General features: G+C 37.9%; 3 protein-coding genes across 4 annotated transcripts in view; all 3 read left to right on the top strand.

The window, feature by feature from the left end:
* Nucleotides 1-6,551, top strand: part of LOC113048888 (coronin-1C-like) — a 37,540-nt gene extending 30,989 nt beyond the window's left edge. For both annotated transcript variants that reach the window (XM_026210845.1, XM_026210844.1), the window contains exons 9-11: nucleotides 1,795-1,852; nucleotides 2,596-2,838; nucleotides 4,249-6,551. In XM_026210845.1, the coding sequence (XP_026066630.1) occupies nucleotides 1,795-1,852; nucleotides 2,596-2,838; nucleotides 4,249-4,368 (421 nt within the window). In that variant the 3' untranslated portion in view covers nucleotides 4,369-6,551. The remainder of the gene's footprint in view (nucleotides 1-1,794; nucleotides 1,853-2,595; nucleotides 2,839-4,248) is intronic.
* Nucleotides 6,552-6,645: 94 nt separating this feature from the next.
* On the top strand, nucleotides 6,646-8,994 carry LOC113048890 (P-selectin glycoprotein ligand 1-like). Its single transcript, XM_026210846.1, has 2 exons — nucleotides 6,646-6,873; nucleotides 7,347-8,994. The coding sequence occupies exons 1-2, from the start codon at nucleotides 6,871-6,873 to the stop codon at nucleotides 8,232-8,234; spliced, it is 891 nt and encodes a 296-aa protein (XP_026066631.1). The 5' UTR covers nucleotides 6,646-6,870; the 3' UTR covers nucleotides 8,235-8,994.
* A 1,158-nt stretch (nucleotides 8,995-10,152) lies between these two features.
* Nucleotides 10,153-12,663, top strand: LOC113049925 (transmembrane protein 119-like). The gene is made up of 3 exons (XM_026212672.1): nucleotides 10,153-10,529; nucleotides 10,808-10,850; nucleotides 11,680-12,663. Exons 1-3 carry the CDS (start codon nucleotides 10,438-10,440, stop codon nucleotides 12,364-12,366), a joined length of 822 nt encoding a protein of 273 aa, XP_026068457.1. The 5' UTR covers nucleotides 10,153-10,437; the 3' UTR covers nucleotides 12,367-12,663.
* The last annotated feature ends 5,199 nt before the right edge of the window (nucleotides 12,664-17,862 follow it).

Below are 17,862 nucleotides of genomic sequence, written 5' to 3'. Positions count from 1 at the left end.
TTTGTTTTCCAAAAATATTAATTTGCAAGTGAAGTTCTAGAGATCGCCACTGTCGACTAGATACATTTACATGTTAAAAATGTGCATGTACTGCCTTTCTTCCTGCTTGTTCTGCGATCACATCATTTATGTTGATGTAATAAACTGAGACGATGCGCATCAAAGTTTTAGTGGAGAAAGTCCTCATCTCTGCCGAATGCCAGCGATGACGGCACGCCTGCTGCTCCAGCTGTGGCAGCATGAGAGAGACCCAAAGTGACGGAGACGTGTGAAGTAAAAGTGCAGAAAAGCAGCGCCTATTTCGTGCGCAACTTGTACAAACTACAACAGGTAAAGCTGTCAGCTGTATGGACATTAGCAGTATCGTTAACAATTCTCATTTATAATCGATCATTAATATGACTTCTTGTTATCAAGATCTTCAGTCTATATGCTGTTCGGTTAATGCGTCCACTTTAGAATATTTCTAGTGCACTTGCCACCCAGTAATCACAATAAGCTTTGTGCTCAGTTACTTTTTAATAAACAAAGTATCAGCTTTTTAAATTCTGCTGAATTCATAACGAAATTCAAACAATCGCTCTTTAATGTTTAGCGCCTCAGTTCAAGCGGCACGTGAACCCAGTTTATCTTTCTCTTTATTACTGTAGTACAAAATAAACATGAATGGTCATCAAAAAGTATATTATAAGAGAGCCGACAGTACACTTTACTGAAATGTGAAATGTAATCGCTCAGTGTTTCAAACTAAGGAAAATGTGTAAAGTTTTAAACACTGTCCCGTAACACTATATTTACCTCGAAATAACTGTTCGGCATCCATAAGCTAGAAAAATAAATATAAAGAGGAGCATTTTTCTCAATATATGCGCTATATTGCATCATCATTTTTTACTAAAAAATGTTGTCCACATAAAATATAATGCAAGGAGCTAAAGATTAAATGCAACACCTCCTTTATTAAATGCAACACCTCCTTAATGAAGAAAACCGTACTAGATGTGTGAAAGATGTATGACAACATTTATAGGATGCATTGAGGAGCAGCCCAAACTACACTCAATGGCAAAATGATGCTGACATAGTTGTGGTTCATGATATTGGCACAGATTATGTGTTAAAAGCGGTTCTTTGTCAAGCTGGGAAAGATGTATAGAACCTTAGTTCCTAGGACTTCTACAAGACGGATAAAATTAGTGCTGTCCAACGAATAATCATGATTAAACGCATTCAAACGTAAGTTTTTGTTTACATAATATACATGCGTGTATATTTATTCTGTATATATAAATACACACTCGTACAGTATGTTTTTAGAATATTTACATGTGTACATTTGTTTAATGTTAGCATGTAAATATTTATACGTGTTTTATGCATTTAAAAAAATATGTAAAATGCGTATATTCTGAGGCACCTTAAAAAAAAAAATTGGTGTCTAATTATATTTCTTAATTTTTTGTTTCTTCCAATGTCTGGAGCCCTGTTTGTAATGTATAGTGCTAGTTGTCAACACCACTGCATGCAGGTAAGATCGAGAAGTCCCAGTCCTCCCATAAGAGGGCAGCAGTAGACCTGGTTTACAACAGGCTTCTGGGTCCTCCAGAATAAAATGGATCTTTCTAAAAGGAGTGATGCATGAATAGAGGTTCTGTTTTGTGGCTGTCTTAAGGCTCACGCATAATTGCTTGGGGTTTTATTTTTGTACGGTGGTCTTTCCCCCTCTTCTGCACTAATGTCTGCTACCCTCATGATCATGTTCTAATAGATTTGTGTGCTTGTGTGTGTTCTCAGGTTTTACAAACTGCATGAGAGAAAGTGTGAACCAATCATCATGACCGTGCCAAGAAAAGTGAGCCTTTTGAGTCGTTTTGCTATTTAGTTTTTAAGAGAACAGGCTGGACTGTATATTCTGAGCCACAGCTTTGCTCTGCTCTGGCACAGAGATAATAGAAAGCTTTGTTTACTTAATCTTTTTTGCGTACCTTTTGTTTCTGATAAGAGTTCACTGAAAAGAATAACCCTCTGACCCATGACCAGTGTGAGCTCATTTAGGGCCAGCGCTGCCATATTAAAAACCTTTAGCTTTGAATGTTTTTTATATTTGCTGAAAATGTTTGTAATACACATCAAATGTTAAAATATATATTTTAAACAATACATATTAAGCTCTAAATATCTAAGCGTACACTAACTTTTTTCAAAAGTTTTAAGGGTCAGTAAGATATTTCTATATTTATTTAAAGTAACCGTTTTCTATTTCAGTAAATTGTAATTTATTCAGCTTTATTTTAATGCATACTGGCTGTATTTATTAGTAATTTATTTATTTTATAAAAAACTTAATGAACCCAACCTTTTGAATGATATTGTAATATATGGTATATAATATATTGAAAAATATAATTTTTTTTTCCAAAAAATATAAAAATACTTGGACAACAAAAGAACGATCAAAAACCCTATAAATGCAAAAAACGGCTTTGACGACAACTGAATTCTGCATCTGTGTCTCTTCTTTTACATGATTGATTGAATGATTTGCATGATTCCTATCCTGCGTATCTTAACTAATCACACTCCTCCTTCCATCAGTCGGACTTGTTCCAGGATGACCTTTACCCCGACACGGCGGGTCCGGAGGCCCCCCTGGAGGCCGAGGATTGGTTTGAAGGGAAGAACGGAGATCCTATCCTGATATCCCTGAAACATGCATACGTCCCAGGCAAGAACCGTGATCTCAAGGTGGTCAAGAAGAACATCTTGGACAACAAGATGAGCAAGAATACAGAGAATACTGCTCCTGCCGTCAAGACTGCCACCTCCACTCCATCTATCGTAAGTGGGACTCATTTGCTAATTTACTTTTTCCTGTTCATTTTATCATCCTACACACCATTTTGCTTTTCTATGCACTTTTTCTGCACTAAAAAAATATAGAATAAAATATTTCTTTAGCTGTATTGCACTGTGCTTCAGTTGTGACCTACATGCAGCTAAATGTATTGTATTGTATTGTATTGTATTGTTCAAGGCCAACTTCTCTTTTGGCTCATATATATATAGTGTTTTTATAGTTTTATTAAGGATGTTCTACAGCACACCCAACCCCCAAACCCATGCCTGCTTAACCACATTACAGCAGCAGCACATGTGTGTCCTGTCCACTAAACCCTCAAGACTCTATAGAGCTATAATCACAGGAGCCAGAGCACTGCCCAGTGTTAGCTGCTGTTAAGATTATTCTACAAGCTGACTTAATTATTTGCATGTGCAGTGTTGTAATTGTTAACTACAATTCTAACCATTGAAAAAAATAAAGTTTACATGTTTCAAATTTGAAATTGGACATGTTGAAACTAACTGAAATGGTACTAAAATGACAAACCAAACCTGAAATAAACAAATTAAAGTAAAATATATGTGCATAATACATAAGTTTTCTGTTCCGATGTATACTACATTATTAGTATTATTTATTGTACATGTTCTACTTTTTCCCTTAGTTTTACTTACATGAACGTTTTATCTGTAAGCATGTCATATATGTAATTATATATGCATGTATTTACTGAGAGTTCCACAATAAACTACAATAACTTCCTTGGGTTTGCACGCACACTTGATGGATAAAAACTCATTCTATTCGATGCTCTTCTATTCTTAATAGAACATACTATTTAGAAGAGTTATGTGAATAGTTCCTGTGGCTCAGTGGTAGAGCATTGTGTTTGTAGCGCAAAAGGTTGTGGGTTCAATTCCTAGGGAACAAACATACTGGTTAAAAAAAAATGTATAGCCTGAATGCACCGTAAGTCTCTTTGTGTCTGCTAAATGCATAAATGTAAATATAAACAAAAAACAAAAGAAAATCACTAAAATGTTCAAATTAAAATGACTAGATAAAAATGTGAAAATAAAAGCCAATACAAAATGTTCATAGTAAATAAATAATAGTAAAATACTGCTGGGATATGGGGGCTAAGTGATATTCTACTAAATCACAAAGTGAACCTCAGGGTTTAGCTACTGTAAATGTTTTAATTATTATTTAATGAAAACAACCAAACTACAGTTTGTTTGATATTAAGTGTGTGTGTGTGTGTGTGTGTGTGTGTGTATGTATGTATAGATAGATAGATAGATAAATATATTATATAACACACACATATAAATATTTATGTGTGTGTGTTTAAAGAATTGTGCTTAATTTTTCTTAATTTTTTTTTTTTTTTTTTTTCTCAACAGAAAAATGAAGCTAAGCTGGAAGAGGTTTTGAAAGAAATGAAGTCTCTCAGAGAGCTGGTCAGCAGTCAGGAAAAAAGAATTGCCAAACTTGAGGAGCAGCTGTCTAAAATGGACATCTAATGGACCCTGATCCCTTCCCCTTCTTCTATTCAGGATATCCCATTGGCCAGGTGGGCGGGACCCGTCACTGCCAATCACCATGACAGCGTTCCGTCTGAAGCCTGCCTTGAAAAGACTCCAACCAACATTCCAAGATGATAATTTTCTTTTTTTAGCAATCCCCCAAAACCTGTTTATACCTCGTAGCCATTTGGAAAACTAGAAACGCCTTTAGTTTCTCTCAAAACTGGACCTGTTTAGCTTTTTACAGTCTCACTCCAAATCTTTCTGCAGCGGCTGTGTTTTATCTGGTGTTTTTGAAAGGTCTTAAGTTTTTTTTTTTTTTTTTTTCTTATTAAAATTGTGACCAAGCAGATTGCATAAAGAACTTGATGAGCTCAAAGTTTAAAGTAGCCATCAGTATTGCAGTTCCCCTCCTATCCTTCTGAGTTGCCAAATTTAATGAGGAGTTATGCACCTCCCTGACAGTATTTGACTAGCTTTTAATTTTGTGCTTTGTAAAAGGGACAAAGCTATATGCTAGTAATGCAAGGAGGGGAAATCATTGGAACCATTCATCAATGTTATAGGTGTCTTTCTAGAGAATAAAAAAAATGAAGATTTTAATCAAACATGCAGAGTTGACAAATTTACAAACCAGTCCTGGAAAACAATATAGGTGCACTAAAATATTCCACTTTTTTTTTTTGTACCAATGTAAAAGTATTTAAATATTAAATAGCAAAATAATTGTGGTTCTGATGGTGGCCATGAATACAGACACATTTTCATGATCTCAAACATTGCTCGTCGTCATAATGCTAATGCAAGCAAATTGAGTCAGTTTTTCCCCTTTCTAATATCCTCATATCTGAAATTTTCTTAATTCATGTTCTGTTTCCTGAATGAAGCCAGAACCAGTACAGCTCTCACTTTGTATAGAAGTTAGTTTCACATCCCAAAACATGATGATATAAGCTCAGAACAAGATGACGCCCATTGACATTCATTAGCAAGACTCTGCTTTACCAGCTCGACAGCTTTTACTCTGACTTTGTTCAGACATCATTCAGGGCTAAGGAACACCGTTAGGTTTGCTTTGCTTTCTCATGAATTCCTACGAATCTCATCTCGAGTTGTGCCGGCCACACCATCTCAGAAACGAGCTAGTTTGATGTACATACTTCTGCTGTGCATTGCAGACCGTGACTAGCAGCACAATAGTGTGTCATGAGTGGCTTCCTTAAGTTATTTTGCGATGCACTGTCTCTTCCGCTCTCCTAGTCGAGCAGAACCAGTGCTCTCCAGGGATGGCTCAGGTCTAGATGATGATTTCACGAAGTTTGAGCTGACGACAACTGGATTTTTTTTTTATTGTTTGGTTATCTATTGGCCATGTTAGGAAGAGAGGGAACTGTGATTCTGTTGTTCAGGTTGCTTTAGCTACATCCTTCGTCAGAGCATTCTCTTGTGGTTTTCATTTTGACGCTTCTATATATCTCATTCCGGTTCGCATCACTGCCTAGTACCTCTTTCATAGATTCTGAAAAGCATCTTCCCTCCTCCACATGCTTTTTCGTCTGAAATAGGCAGCGTCTTCTCACCTCAGAAACATTACGTGACGTACAAGAACTGCATTGGAAACGAGGCTTCAGATCTGTGTCTGACAGCGGCAACTCAGTACCTCTGATGTCATTCTCTCGCTTTCCAGTGTCTTTTCTTGGTGAAGTTTTAAAGTGAAGGGTTTGGAAATGTAGGGGCCGTGTTTATGGGTACAGATGGATCCATTCTGAGTGTTTAAGTGTCCTCAGGAGGCATCTGTGATGCAGCCTCGAGCGTGTGCTTTCAAAGGAGTGAAGGATTGAAGTGAAAAGGGATTTTTGTAGGTTGAAAAGATAATGCATGTGATTTTTCTTTTGAGGCTTTGTAAATATATATTTTTTAGTTTTCCTTTACATTTTTTTTTCTTTGGCTATTTGTCCATCATTTGGAGTTTGATGGTTTTTAAAGAATTCCCCATTTTCCCCGCATCATTATGCACACTGTGAGCCTTTTAATGTTTCCAGTAATAAAATGAAATAAGAATTGAAAGGAAGGAGATCTAGAAATTCTATTTTGTGCATAACTGTTCCATTTTTTTGTTCATACATCTGCTTCAGTATAAAGAGTCTTACTGATTACCAGAAAAATAAAAAAATAAACTGAATCATTGGTGTTTGTCTCTCTTTTTTTTCTTCTTCTCCCCTCTCTAATCATTAAACTTCTTTTTGTGGAAGCATTGTTGGTTCAAAGTTCTAACTTGGTGTTTTAGGGAACTGAGATGTGATATTTACGTCCCTCTCTTACTCATTTGTGTTTGCGTCACACTTTGAGGACCTCAGCTTTAGCCTGATGCTTAAATGAGGTTTGACTTCCTGTATTTTTTGCAGCGAGTTGGTTTTGCGACATTGCATTGGAAGTGTGTGAAGGGGCCTAACGTTCCATTTGAACTGCAGTTCTACACCCAGTCAACGGTAGAAACGGATGGTACGTACCTTTATTTTCCATTTGAAGTCTGCCTTAACAAATTTGGTGTCTAAAATCAGATGTTAGGTTAATACAGTGTGGTGGTGATTTAAAAATCTATCAACTGGAGTGTACACAACTAAATATGTGAGTAAACTGTTAAAGGTTTCATGAAGTTTGATCATTACTGTAATCGTAATGTATTTTAAATCGAATACTTGAGTGTGGATGACTATAAAACAACAACACTTTGACAGCTAAAAGGAAGTATCAGTGTAACCACATGCTATAGTCACAAACTTGAGTAAACTGTTCGTATGCAGCAATCAGGTGATTTGTTCTTTAACTGTTGCTAGACCTCAGTTTACTCCCAGTTCTCACTGTCTGAATATGCTCGGGAGGAATAACCACATGGCATATGAATGTGAAAATAAAGTTTGGTGATGTTTTGTGCGTCTAAAACACTATTGCAACATTCTGTCGTTTTTGTGCAGATGGCGATGGTGACTAACCGACTTGGGTGTTTGCCAGTTCTTGTTTTGCTTCTGACTTTGAGCAGTCTGGTCACGTCAAGATTTCTTCGGACCAAAAGACAAATTAATCACATCGAGACATTGATAAACACCACCGAAACACACAGTACACCCACCGTAGCTCGAGCAGAGAATGCAACAAGCACCACTGTGGAAACTTCGAAGGCTTCGAGTACATTACAAACAGAAACTGTAATGCCTGATTTAAATATCTCCGCAACTACAGATAACCACCATGCTCCAGATTTCAACCACACCCAACAAACCTACACTGCAGAAACCGAGAACCTGACAGTCCACCGGTCAACAAATAACAAGAGTGCTTTTCACACCCAACCTTCCACAATCAATAGTACTGGACCCATTTCACATGCAGGAAGTTCTGCGCCCACATTTCCTGCGTCGCTGGACCCCGGTAAGGTAACAAAGCAGCACACGACAGCAGCAGTGACGACAGGATTGTCCACAGATAGCTCTACCATCATTAAGAAATCAACCACAGCAACGACCCACTCATGTTCAACTGCCTCTTCCCAAGGGGGTGGACTTGTGAGTCGTTGCCTCATCGCCATTGCCTCGATGGCTGCGTTGACCACCATCTTTATCATTAGTACCATCTGCCTGGCTACCAAACTCTCTGTATACAGATACAAACATAAGGCGCATCTTCTTCAGGAAACTGAGATGGTCTGCATTTCTGCCCTGATGAACGATACCGATCACCCGGTTCCGAAGCCAAGACATCCCAAAAGTAACGGAGCGTTGATCCCCAATGCTGAGGATGGAGATCCTGACGGAGATAATCTCACTCTAAACAGCTTTCTTCCTGATACTGAGGGCCCTCTTTAGAAGTTTAGACCTGGATGCACTGAGAAACAGCGTGCAACATGGGATTTTTTTTTTGCTCTCAAACATTAAATGACCCAAACCCAGCTGTAGAATGGGTTGCACTGTCAGTACAATCCTCAGTTTATCTGAGATACAGGTTTATCAGTTTTCTGACTCAATGAAGTTCTTTGCAATTGCTTTTAAAACAACCATTTTATGATTTGCTGTACAATAATCCACATCTTTTATTTAATCAGTGGAACATTTAATTGTTTTTGTAAGTGTAAAAAGGTTTGAATGTTTTATTTAATTTCTTTGAAATATTGTACTGTGTTCTCTGAGGAGCTCAGGAATTAGTAGGGCTTGGCAGAATGTATGCTGAATATAGTCTGTGGTTCAGCAAGCGCTGTATAATTTACTAAAACGGAGTGATGTTGGAGATTGTCACAGTCTGAATATAACATGCTATCATTGCAAATGGACATAAAGTACATGCTTTGACATTTACCCAGAAAAAATTTAGCTTTTACACAGAAATGACACTTTTTTTTTTTTTGACATTTTGTTGACAAGTTGACATTTAGTTTCTTTGTACATGTAGTGTTTTTGTAGGTTTTTCTGCTATAGAAGTCATTTAATTTCTATGTAAATTGTATGTGTAGGTAACTTTAGTATGAATGTGTTCAAGTGGATGAATGTTGAAAAAGTCATTGTGCAGTAATAACCCATTGTTACCCAAACTAATTTTATAAATGTCAAATAAATAATTTAATTGAAGTGACTTGGAATCTTTTGCTTTTTAAAGTCAATGTGAATTCCTGTATGTAACCCATTTATGTTTAAATTATACGAGATTCAACTAAACAAGATGTTTAAAAACTAGCTGAAATGAGTTGAAGTGGGTTGCTGGATTGTCCTTGTCCCATGCTTCCATCATGGTTCTAGACGAGAGAAAGAGAACGACAGAAAAAGGGAGGAGATGGAGCAAGAGGGGAGGGAAATGTCCTTGTGCAATGATCCTGATTTTTTTTTTTTTTTTAAGGAAAACCCACACAGTCAGAAGCTTCCATAAGGCTTTCAGGACAACGCGCAGGCAGCTTTTATTTCTTTCACAACTGTAGTTGTCTTTTTTTTATTTTGCATACCTGTAGCTTGAAGTGTTGATGTCAGTGCATCACAGACAGGAAGTAACACCAGCAGTGAGTATTTTTAGGTTTCCTTCATTTGAAATTAGGTTTTGCATTCATGTTATAAATAATTTGTTAGCACACTTTCAATATATTCCAGATCTCATTTCAAATTAATTTTTATCTGTGTCACTCAATAATGTTTGATAAAATTCTGACGAGTTTCATGTTTTTCTGATGTAGTGGCTTCAAAAAGTATTTCGGAATGAAGGCAAGACCTCAAATACCAGTATCTGCAATCAAATGTTGCCAGATCTTTCATTTATACAACCTCTGCTTTTCTATATAATTTTATTACTTTTAACCCATTGATCTTAACCAACTTATCACATGAAATGTAGATAGATAGATGTTAAATGTATTTTAAACGTGAAGCAAATGATCACCTTTTAAAGTAAAGTTTCTTCTATTGTCGATAATAAAGTGGTATGGCAAAGGCCAAACTTTCTTTACTATTTTTTTTTTTTTTTTTTTTTGGGCAATCTATGCAAAGGATGCATATTTTTGCATTTCTTATTTTATGGTAAAATATATGCATTCTTATTTTATTTTTATGGTCTACACAGAGGATACCACATATTCGAATTGGATTCATTTTACAGATGCTTCCTGCGTTTACGCTCTCGTTCTAAGGAACATTGCTCAAACACATTGCTGAGATTATTACCTCATCTTGTTCTCTAATACGAAACCGTACAAATGCAACGTCTTCTGATAGCAGAACAGAGAATGTGGTCAGAGCTGAGGGTTAGTCAGTGTGGTCGGCACTAAGGGGGAAATATTTAATAAAAATAGGTTTTAAAGAAGTATAGGCATTTGCAGAGATGACTGTATTTGATAGAAGTCTATATGTGGTTCACACTGTCAATTCTGATAGTGCTCATTTGGGAATTTCCCTTCAAACCTAACCTGCCACGGGTTAAAGTAGCTTATCCATCCTATACTATTTGATAAATAAAAAAATAGTTTACTTCTAACGTGAACCATTTATAAATTAGTCTACCCATATTGCAGAGTCTTGACGATTAGTGAAGAATATGAATAAGATGTGTGTGTTCTTGAGCAGTGCAGAAATAGTCTTGCTGGTCTGTGGCCTGTCTCATTGCAGCTGGGTTGTAAGTACAGGCCTGTGAGTTGTGGCTCTCCCCCAAGCCTTGCTGCACCCTCACAAATATATATCTGGCCTTGCTTTTGCTATTCTGTGGTGAGCGGGTGGCATCAGCCAGGCAGGGAAATTACAAACCAGGCCTAGACTCCCTCTGCCTCCACCCCAAATAAGTAATGACTGGATGTAACAGGAATAGATTTTCTCCTGCGAGGAAACAGAAACCTGAAAATATGCCCTTATGTAGAGAGTCTGTAGTGATATGTGTGTGAAACAACTATCTTCTTTCCTGTGATTTACAGAAAATCGATAATACCGATAAAACCGATAGTAGCTCTGTGTGAGGTAGACACAAACTATTTACTATCATTGAAAGTGGAAAAACTTTCATTATATTGCGGTCTACATAAAATGATGCAAAGACTTCTATGACCTTTGCAATACAATACAAATTTACTAATCATCAAATGACCTAAAAAAAAAAAAAAACACTTGCAAGTTCAGTTGTAAACAAATAATAATGTATTGGTATATTTATATTAGTACTTCAAAAAAAATTTGATGACAAAAATACAACTTCTTGGTAACAAGTTACAATAACTTTCCATTTGTTAACATCTGTTAGTTACATTAGTTAACATGAAGTAAAGGAAAATGCTTCTAAAGCATTTAGTAATCTCAGTAAATGTTAATTTCAGCATTTTACAATGTTAAAATCAAAAATTTGATCTCTTAATATTATTTAATGAACCTGAGCTAAGATGAACTAACAACAAACAGCTGAACTAATGTATTGCTCATTGTTAATTGATGCATTAACTATTGTTACCTAACAGGACCTTATTGTAAAGTGGGTAACGCTGTATTTTATTGTGTCCTTGTTACAGTGTAATTATACATTTAAGTACTGAGTAATATTTATTAACTACATAGGGTTAGGGTTAGGATTAGGGTTCGTCATAGGGTTACTTGCATGTAATTATGCATAATTAATTGGTATAATAATAGTAAGCTTGTGTAATATGTGTAACAAGCACACCTTAAAATAAGTATTATGATCTTCCAAATATGTATTTAAAAACTGCTGTAACCACCTTCATGAAACAAAATGATGACTTCCTGTTTCTGTTGGGAATGACTAGTAACTACCACGTCTGTCTCCATTTTCTTTCAGGTTTTTAGAAGTATGTCACTCTCTCTGCATTTTGTTTTCCTGCTCCTGACTGCTCTCTGGGGCAGCAGCTGCTTCGCCAAGCCCGCCCCATTCAACGTATCAATGGAGGGTAGTGGGGATGAACCCGAAATCATCTTTCCCATCGCTCGTACCACCCATCTTCCTCCATCCCCCTCGCCTCCTCCCAACATAACAGCCACTTTCATCCGCATCAAAGACTTTCTTTTCAACCAGGTGGTGGACTTCCTGAAGGAGAACTTGCTTCTCATCATTGTCGTGACCTCTCTGTTGGTAGTCATCATCTTTATCGTCTGCTGTGCTTCAGCGATGAGCCACAAACGCAAGCTTGAGGCCTACTATCCTCCAAAGACCTACACACCCAGGAAATACATGAGCCAACCTAGTAAAGCTGTGGAGAAACCACAAAACCAGATTCAGGAAGGTAAGACCATGGCTGCAAAGACCCTACGGGAACCCACTAAAGCACTGGTGGGGGAGAAGGAAGGAAAAGACCCCCGTCCCAAGCCGAAAGAAGTCCAAAAGTTGGAGGATGTTGAAGAGGTGGAGATGCAGAAAGATGAGCCCAAGAAGAAAGAAGAGCCTCAGCCTTCCACCTCAAATGTCACCTCCAGTCAGCCTTTGGTCTGTACGTGCCACCTCAGAAAGGCCAATCATACCACAGCGTGAGAGCTTTTTCTGTAACAGGCAGGAATGACCTTGATCCCAAACTTTTTCTACTGGGAGATATACATCTTTTGGTAGAAATGATGCCAATACTCTTACTCTTTGTGTTATTATTGCTTTGCAACCTGTGTATGTGGCACCAGAGGAAGAGTATAATTTTTTTTCATCAAAAAAATTAGTTTGCTAAATAAAGAGCAGTTGACATTTTTATTAATGTGGAAAATAAACAACACTTGAAACTATTTTGTGAATCACTTTCTACTTGTGACAGACTTAAGAAAACCTCTTTTGAAACTTGTTCTGACCACTTTCCTTTCAGTTATATTTTACATATGTTTATATGCATAGTAACCCGTAATTTATGCTGTATTTTCTGAAGCTGTAATCAGATGTTAAACACGATGACTTTTATTTTATCTAAACTTCATGACTTTCCTCAGTATTTGATTTAATTAGCTAACAATTTGTCAGGTATGTTTAGTCGTGAAAAATAAACTTTCCAAAAAATGTTCTCGTATGCTTTGTTCCAAATAAATAAACTGTTTCAAAGATACATATACACTAATATTCAAAGTTTGGAAGGAAGTTGATTATTATTTGTTGAAAGAAGTCTTTTATGATCACTAAGTCTGAAAAGTCTGTATTTAAAAATACAGTAAAAACATATAACTATTTCATTACTCCAGTCTTCAGTATTACAAGATTTTTCCAGAAATCGTTCTGCAGATTTGGCACTCATCCATTTAAAAAAAGCTGTATACTACTAAATATTTGTGTGGAACAACTCAACATATATTTATTTTCAGAATTGTTTAGAATAGAAATTTCAAAAGAACAGAATTTATTTTAATGAAACAAAAGTTACCACTTCCTTGTCTTGAACGGTGTGGTTTTGTCAAAAGAATTGTGTTGGCTTGGCTGAAGCATATGAAACTCAAGAACCTCTGCAACAGAGCCCAGCGGAGCGTAACGGCGGCAGATACAGAGCTTTTGTCACATCCATACAATGTCCAATCAATATTTCAGAAGCTCATTCCGATAGCCTCTCTGAGATCTGGAAATATCTGGTCTTAATGGAAATATACTGGCTGAGATAGAACCAGACAATAAATTTCAAATTATGCCAGTAATAACATTTTTTGGACCGATTAAGAATTCCCAAGATTCACCAACTATTTCCAACTTGATTCAGAAGTGGATTCATGGGTGAATTCTTTCATACAAGTAATTTTTTTTCCAGAAAAGCAATCCTCACACCTCTTTAACCACATGCAGCTTTTGTTACAATGATGTTATCAGTCTATCATTGATTAATAGCCAGCTGAATGCAAATTAGCCTCATAACTGAAATGAAACCCCACTGGCGCAAGGCCAAGTGTTGGTAGCGTGTAGTCACCAAAGAGTAGACATCAAAGATATGCAGTGAAGCCAGAAACTTGAGCCCGAAAAAGAACTGTAGCTCAAGGTTGATTTCTCCCCTCTTTGTCCACAAGGTGCTAAATAATTCTGGAAATACACACTTTCACTTCACTTTGGGTGAGAGTGAACTCTTCACTCCTGAACAATTAGATGCAGACTTGAACATGATTTTGGCTATTTTTAGCATATCTCTATAGCTTACCGTTGATTCCCCTAGTTTTGTTCTTCAGATGATCAAAATAACATATTCCTAGCACAGAATGGCTATTAAACATGTTTACTATCAGAGAACTACTCTACTATCCCAGTGCAGCTGTGTCATGGGAAGAGCAACTGGAGTGCCCAATTAATTTGCATTGCGAAGAAGATACAAAACAGGTAACTCAAAACCTTAAGGCTGCCATTAAACTTTGATGGGCCGCTACCCAGGATTTTCAGGGTGAGCACGGACCGTTCTCTAGAAGGGACATGAGGAAAGAGTGAAGAGGTTAAAGATGTGACGCAGATAAAGTGAAAACGAAGGGTCAGCCGAGACAGGGCAAGAATGGTGAGTACCACATCCCTATGTCACACGTTTGATAACGCATTAGGAGTCGTGCTCAAGAAATGAAATACGTCCCGGAGGAGCTGCGGAGCTGAGTCCATCATGGTAATTAATTTTTCTCAACTGATTAATTTTGGGTTAATTACTAAAGCAGTTACTAACTTCTACTTTCCTCTTCCCTTTGTCCGTCCCTTTTGATCTTTTCCCTCAAGTGAGTCATGCGTCCTAGTCTTCTCTGCTGTCTCTTGTTGTATCTCTGTTCGTCTCTCCTTGCTGTATTCCCCTGCCCCAAAGGCTGCTGCTGTCCCAGTCCTGGTGCTCTGGTTCTGTGTGAGTCTCTTGGTCTGCATACTCTGCCTCGCTCCGTCCCTCTAAGCACCGCCGTCCTCTCCGTAGCCCGGAATCAGCTCTGCAACGTGGATAATGTGTTCCAGCAATATTCTGGCCTGCAGGAGCTGAGCCTCAGCCACAACCAACTGGTCCGTTTTCCTCGTGGGCTTCCATCAAGTCTGGAGACCCTTCAGCTTCAGGAGAACCAGATCACCTACATCACCGCTGGGTCTCTGAGGCAGCTTGGTAACCTCACACGCTTGGATCTGGAAGATAACCGGATACGAGCAATTCAGCCGGGGGCACTGCAAGGCCTGACCAGACTGAGGATGTTGACTCTGAAGGGGAACAGATTGTCACGTCTGCCAGCAAACCTGCCTTCTTCACTAATACACCTGGATGTGTCCGCGAACTGCATATCTACCCTTGATCTGTCCTCGTTGGGTGCACTGGTGAACCTACAAGTGTTGAAGATTAACAGTAACTGTTTGCGCTCTATACCAGAGCGGGCTTTTGATGGATTGTCCCGACTCCAATCAGTGGAACTAGCCAATAACCAGTGGGTTTGTGAATGTGATATCTTGTATCTTTATAGATGGCTTCTGACAGACAGGTTACGGATGGCGACGGATCTTGTATGTACAGCTCCTTTGCACCTCGCACAGAAGTTGTTATTAACTCTGTCAGTCATGGCCATCTGCCCAAAACTTCTTAAGCCCGTTGAGAGAATATCAACATCAGTGAATACGGAATCTGGGAAAGTGGTTGAAAGTCATATAGAACAGACTATAAGTGCATCTATGTTGGTTAGATCGGACGCCGCTTGCAACACGAGTTCTTTCAGATGTCGAGAATCTTCAAAACTACCTGAAAGCATAATCTCAAGGTCCTTTTTTGGGTCAGACCAGCCCACCTTAGAGAGACTGAGCTACGAAGACTGCCTCTCTTTAAATTTGACATCTGTTATATCCCAATCCACCCAAGTACCCTACAGTCTAGCCACAGATGAGGAAGCTGGCTGTGTGGAGAATTCGACAGGTAAGCCACCAGGAGCATCAGCCACTGTGACATCTACTGGTTCAATGACCCCAACGAGAGACATTGAACTCACTCCTCGGACAATACTACAGTCCAGTGACCCAGCGGTCATTGCAATCCTGGCTGTTCTTTGTGTGCTTACAGGACTGCTGATGCTTACAGTGCTTTTGGTACTGAAGAACATCCTTTTACGAAACCTGAGAGTTGCACCACTTCCACAGGTTCAAGGAGACATTAGCACACATTCATGAATTCATGAATTGAATTAACTGTGTTATAGCAAATATTTTGTGTAGAGAGTAATACAAAACGATGGATAATGAAACATGAATTTTTACAGCTTTATTAAGTTTTTGCACAAATAATACAGCACCAAAGTCAAATCTGTTTTGTTTTTTTTTTGCTTCCAAATCACTCCGAAAACTATGATGATCCCTCTGAAAATCTAAACAAATAGACATTTCAAATCTTTCCTTTTTATAAATTGTAGTAGAAAACATTTACAAACTTTGCAGTAGTATGTATCTGATATAGAGGAAGAGGACATTTAATGTGAGAGTATGAGATCTTTAGGAAATAAAGAGTTTATTTGAATGTGCGTGATTCAGAGATACAGGAGAAAACTTTAATCCAAAAGATCTTCACAGTCTGTAATGCAAGCCACTTCAAAGCAGCAACGCAAAGGCAGCGCAGATAGAGCAACAATGGCAAACGCTGGCTAATGTGCTGATTTTATCCTCAGAAAGCATATAAGCTATAAAAATTTCCTGAGTCACAATGAAAGTGGGTGACAGTGACTCGTCTGTAAATGAGGACATTAATTTCGAGCTTCTGCCAACGTCTCCTTGTCGTCTTTCTGTTTGAGCCTGTAGTCTGCTAATGCAGCCTTGATGGCATCCTCTGCAAGCACTGCCAGAAAAAAAAAAAAGATTATGAAATCAGAGCATTGGATGCTTTTTTCTTATGTCATCATCCTGTTTACAATCTCAAACACCCATTTTGATACACTTACTAGAGCAATGAAGTTTGACTGGTGGTAAACAAAGTTCTTTGGCAATCTCAGTGTTTTTGATTTTCAGGGCTTCGTCAACCTGAACATGGAAAGGAGAACACTGAATTTTCGGTAGGAATGCTTGAGAAAACAAATATGAAGATAATCTGATCACACTGTGAATTTATGTAATGGTCTGAGTCACAATGACTCACCGATTTTCCCTTCACCCACTCTGTGGCCAGTGAGCTGGAAGCAATAGCTGAGCCACAGCCAAATGTTTTGAATCTGGCATCTACTATCTTGCCATTCTCGTCCACCTGAATCTGTCAGACAGGTTGACAACAAAAATCACTGATGTAAATAGTGTACAAACACACACACATACACATATACTGACATTTAAAGTCAAAAATATCTTACCTGTAGTTTCATAACATCACCACATGCTGGTGCACCTACCAAGCCAGTGCCTACATTCTTTGCATTCTTGTCCAGAGAACCAACATTTCTGGGGTTTTCATAGTGGTCCACCACCTTAGAGAAAAGTATGGTGTAAGAATCATACTGATCATAGTTCACAATCAAAGACATTCATCAGAGGACTTGTGATAACAGTTTACACCAAAAGGAAACGTGCCCTTGATGGATAACAAAACAGTGACCTTCATAACAGAGATGATTCATCTTTATTTGTAAATCACTTATTTAAATTTGTATGTGTACTTAGTAAAGTTTAGGTTTATGTGGCAGAGTTAAAGATAATGTACGTTACTGTGAAACATCACTGTGGTGTTTTTAAGGACAGGTAACGTTAACTTATACAAGTGGATTACGAAACTAACTGTAACGTTACATATGGATGAATATCATGTTAACTCCGTCTAACATACATAATCCATCTGATGACAAGTGTGTTCTACTCAGACTACCGAAAATATTGTCGTACAAGTAAGTTAACGTACATTGCTCTGCTGGTTTGTTTACATACGCAGTAAACTAACGTTAGCTTAGCTAGCAGCAACTACGTTACGTTGAAAGTTGTTCTCAAACATTAGGAACTACAACTTAATCATAAATCAGTTCTAGTGCCACGGTCAGCAGTAAGAAAAGTGACACGTACCTTTTTGTGATAAAAGCAGGCTGTATTTAATTCTGGTAATGTCAAAGATCTACT

This window comes from Carassius auratus, chromosome 30, assembly GCF_003368295.1.
Source record: "Carassius auratus strain Wakin chromosome 30, ASM336829v1, whole genome shotgun sequence".
Taxonomy (NCBI): Eukaryota; Metazoa; Chordata; class Actinopteri; order Cypriniformes; family Cyprinidae; genus Carassius; species Carassius auratus.
The sequence above is the reverse complement of the archived record's forward strand: the minus strand, read 5'-3'. Positions and strand labels throughout refer to the sequence as shown.

What these genes read in the sequence shown, in the direction of transcription:
- LOC113049925 (XM_026212672.1), top strand. Translation starts at nt 10,438, where the DNA reads ATGAATAAGATGTGTGTGTTCTTGAGCAGTGCAGAAATAGTCTTGCTG. An exon ending in TGGGTTGTAAGTACAGGCCT is followed by an intron (nt 10,530 to 10,807) that starts GTGAGTTGTGGC and finishes TGTGATTTACAG; the next exon opens with AAAATCGATAATACCGATAA. An exon ending in CGATAGTAGCTCTGTGTGAG is followed by an intron (nt 10,851 to 11,679) that starts GTAGACACAAAC and finishes ATTTTCTTTCAG; the next exon opens with GTTTTTAGAAGTATGTCACT.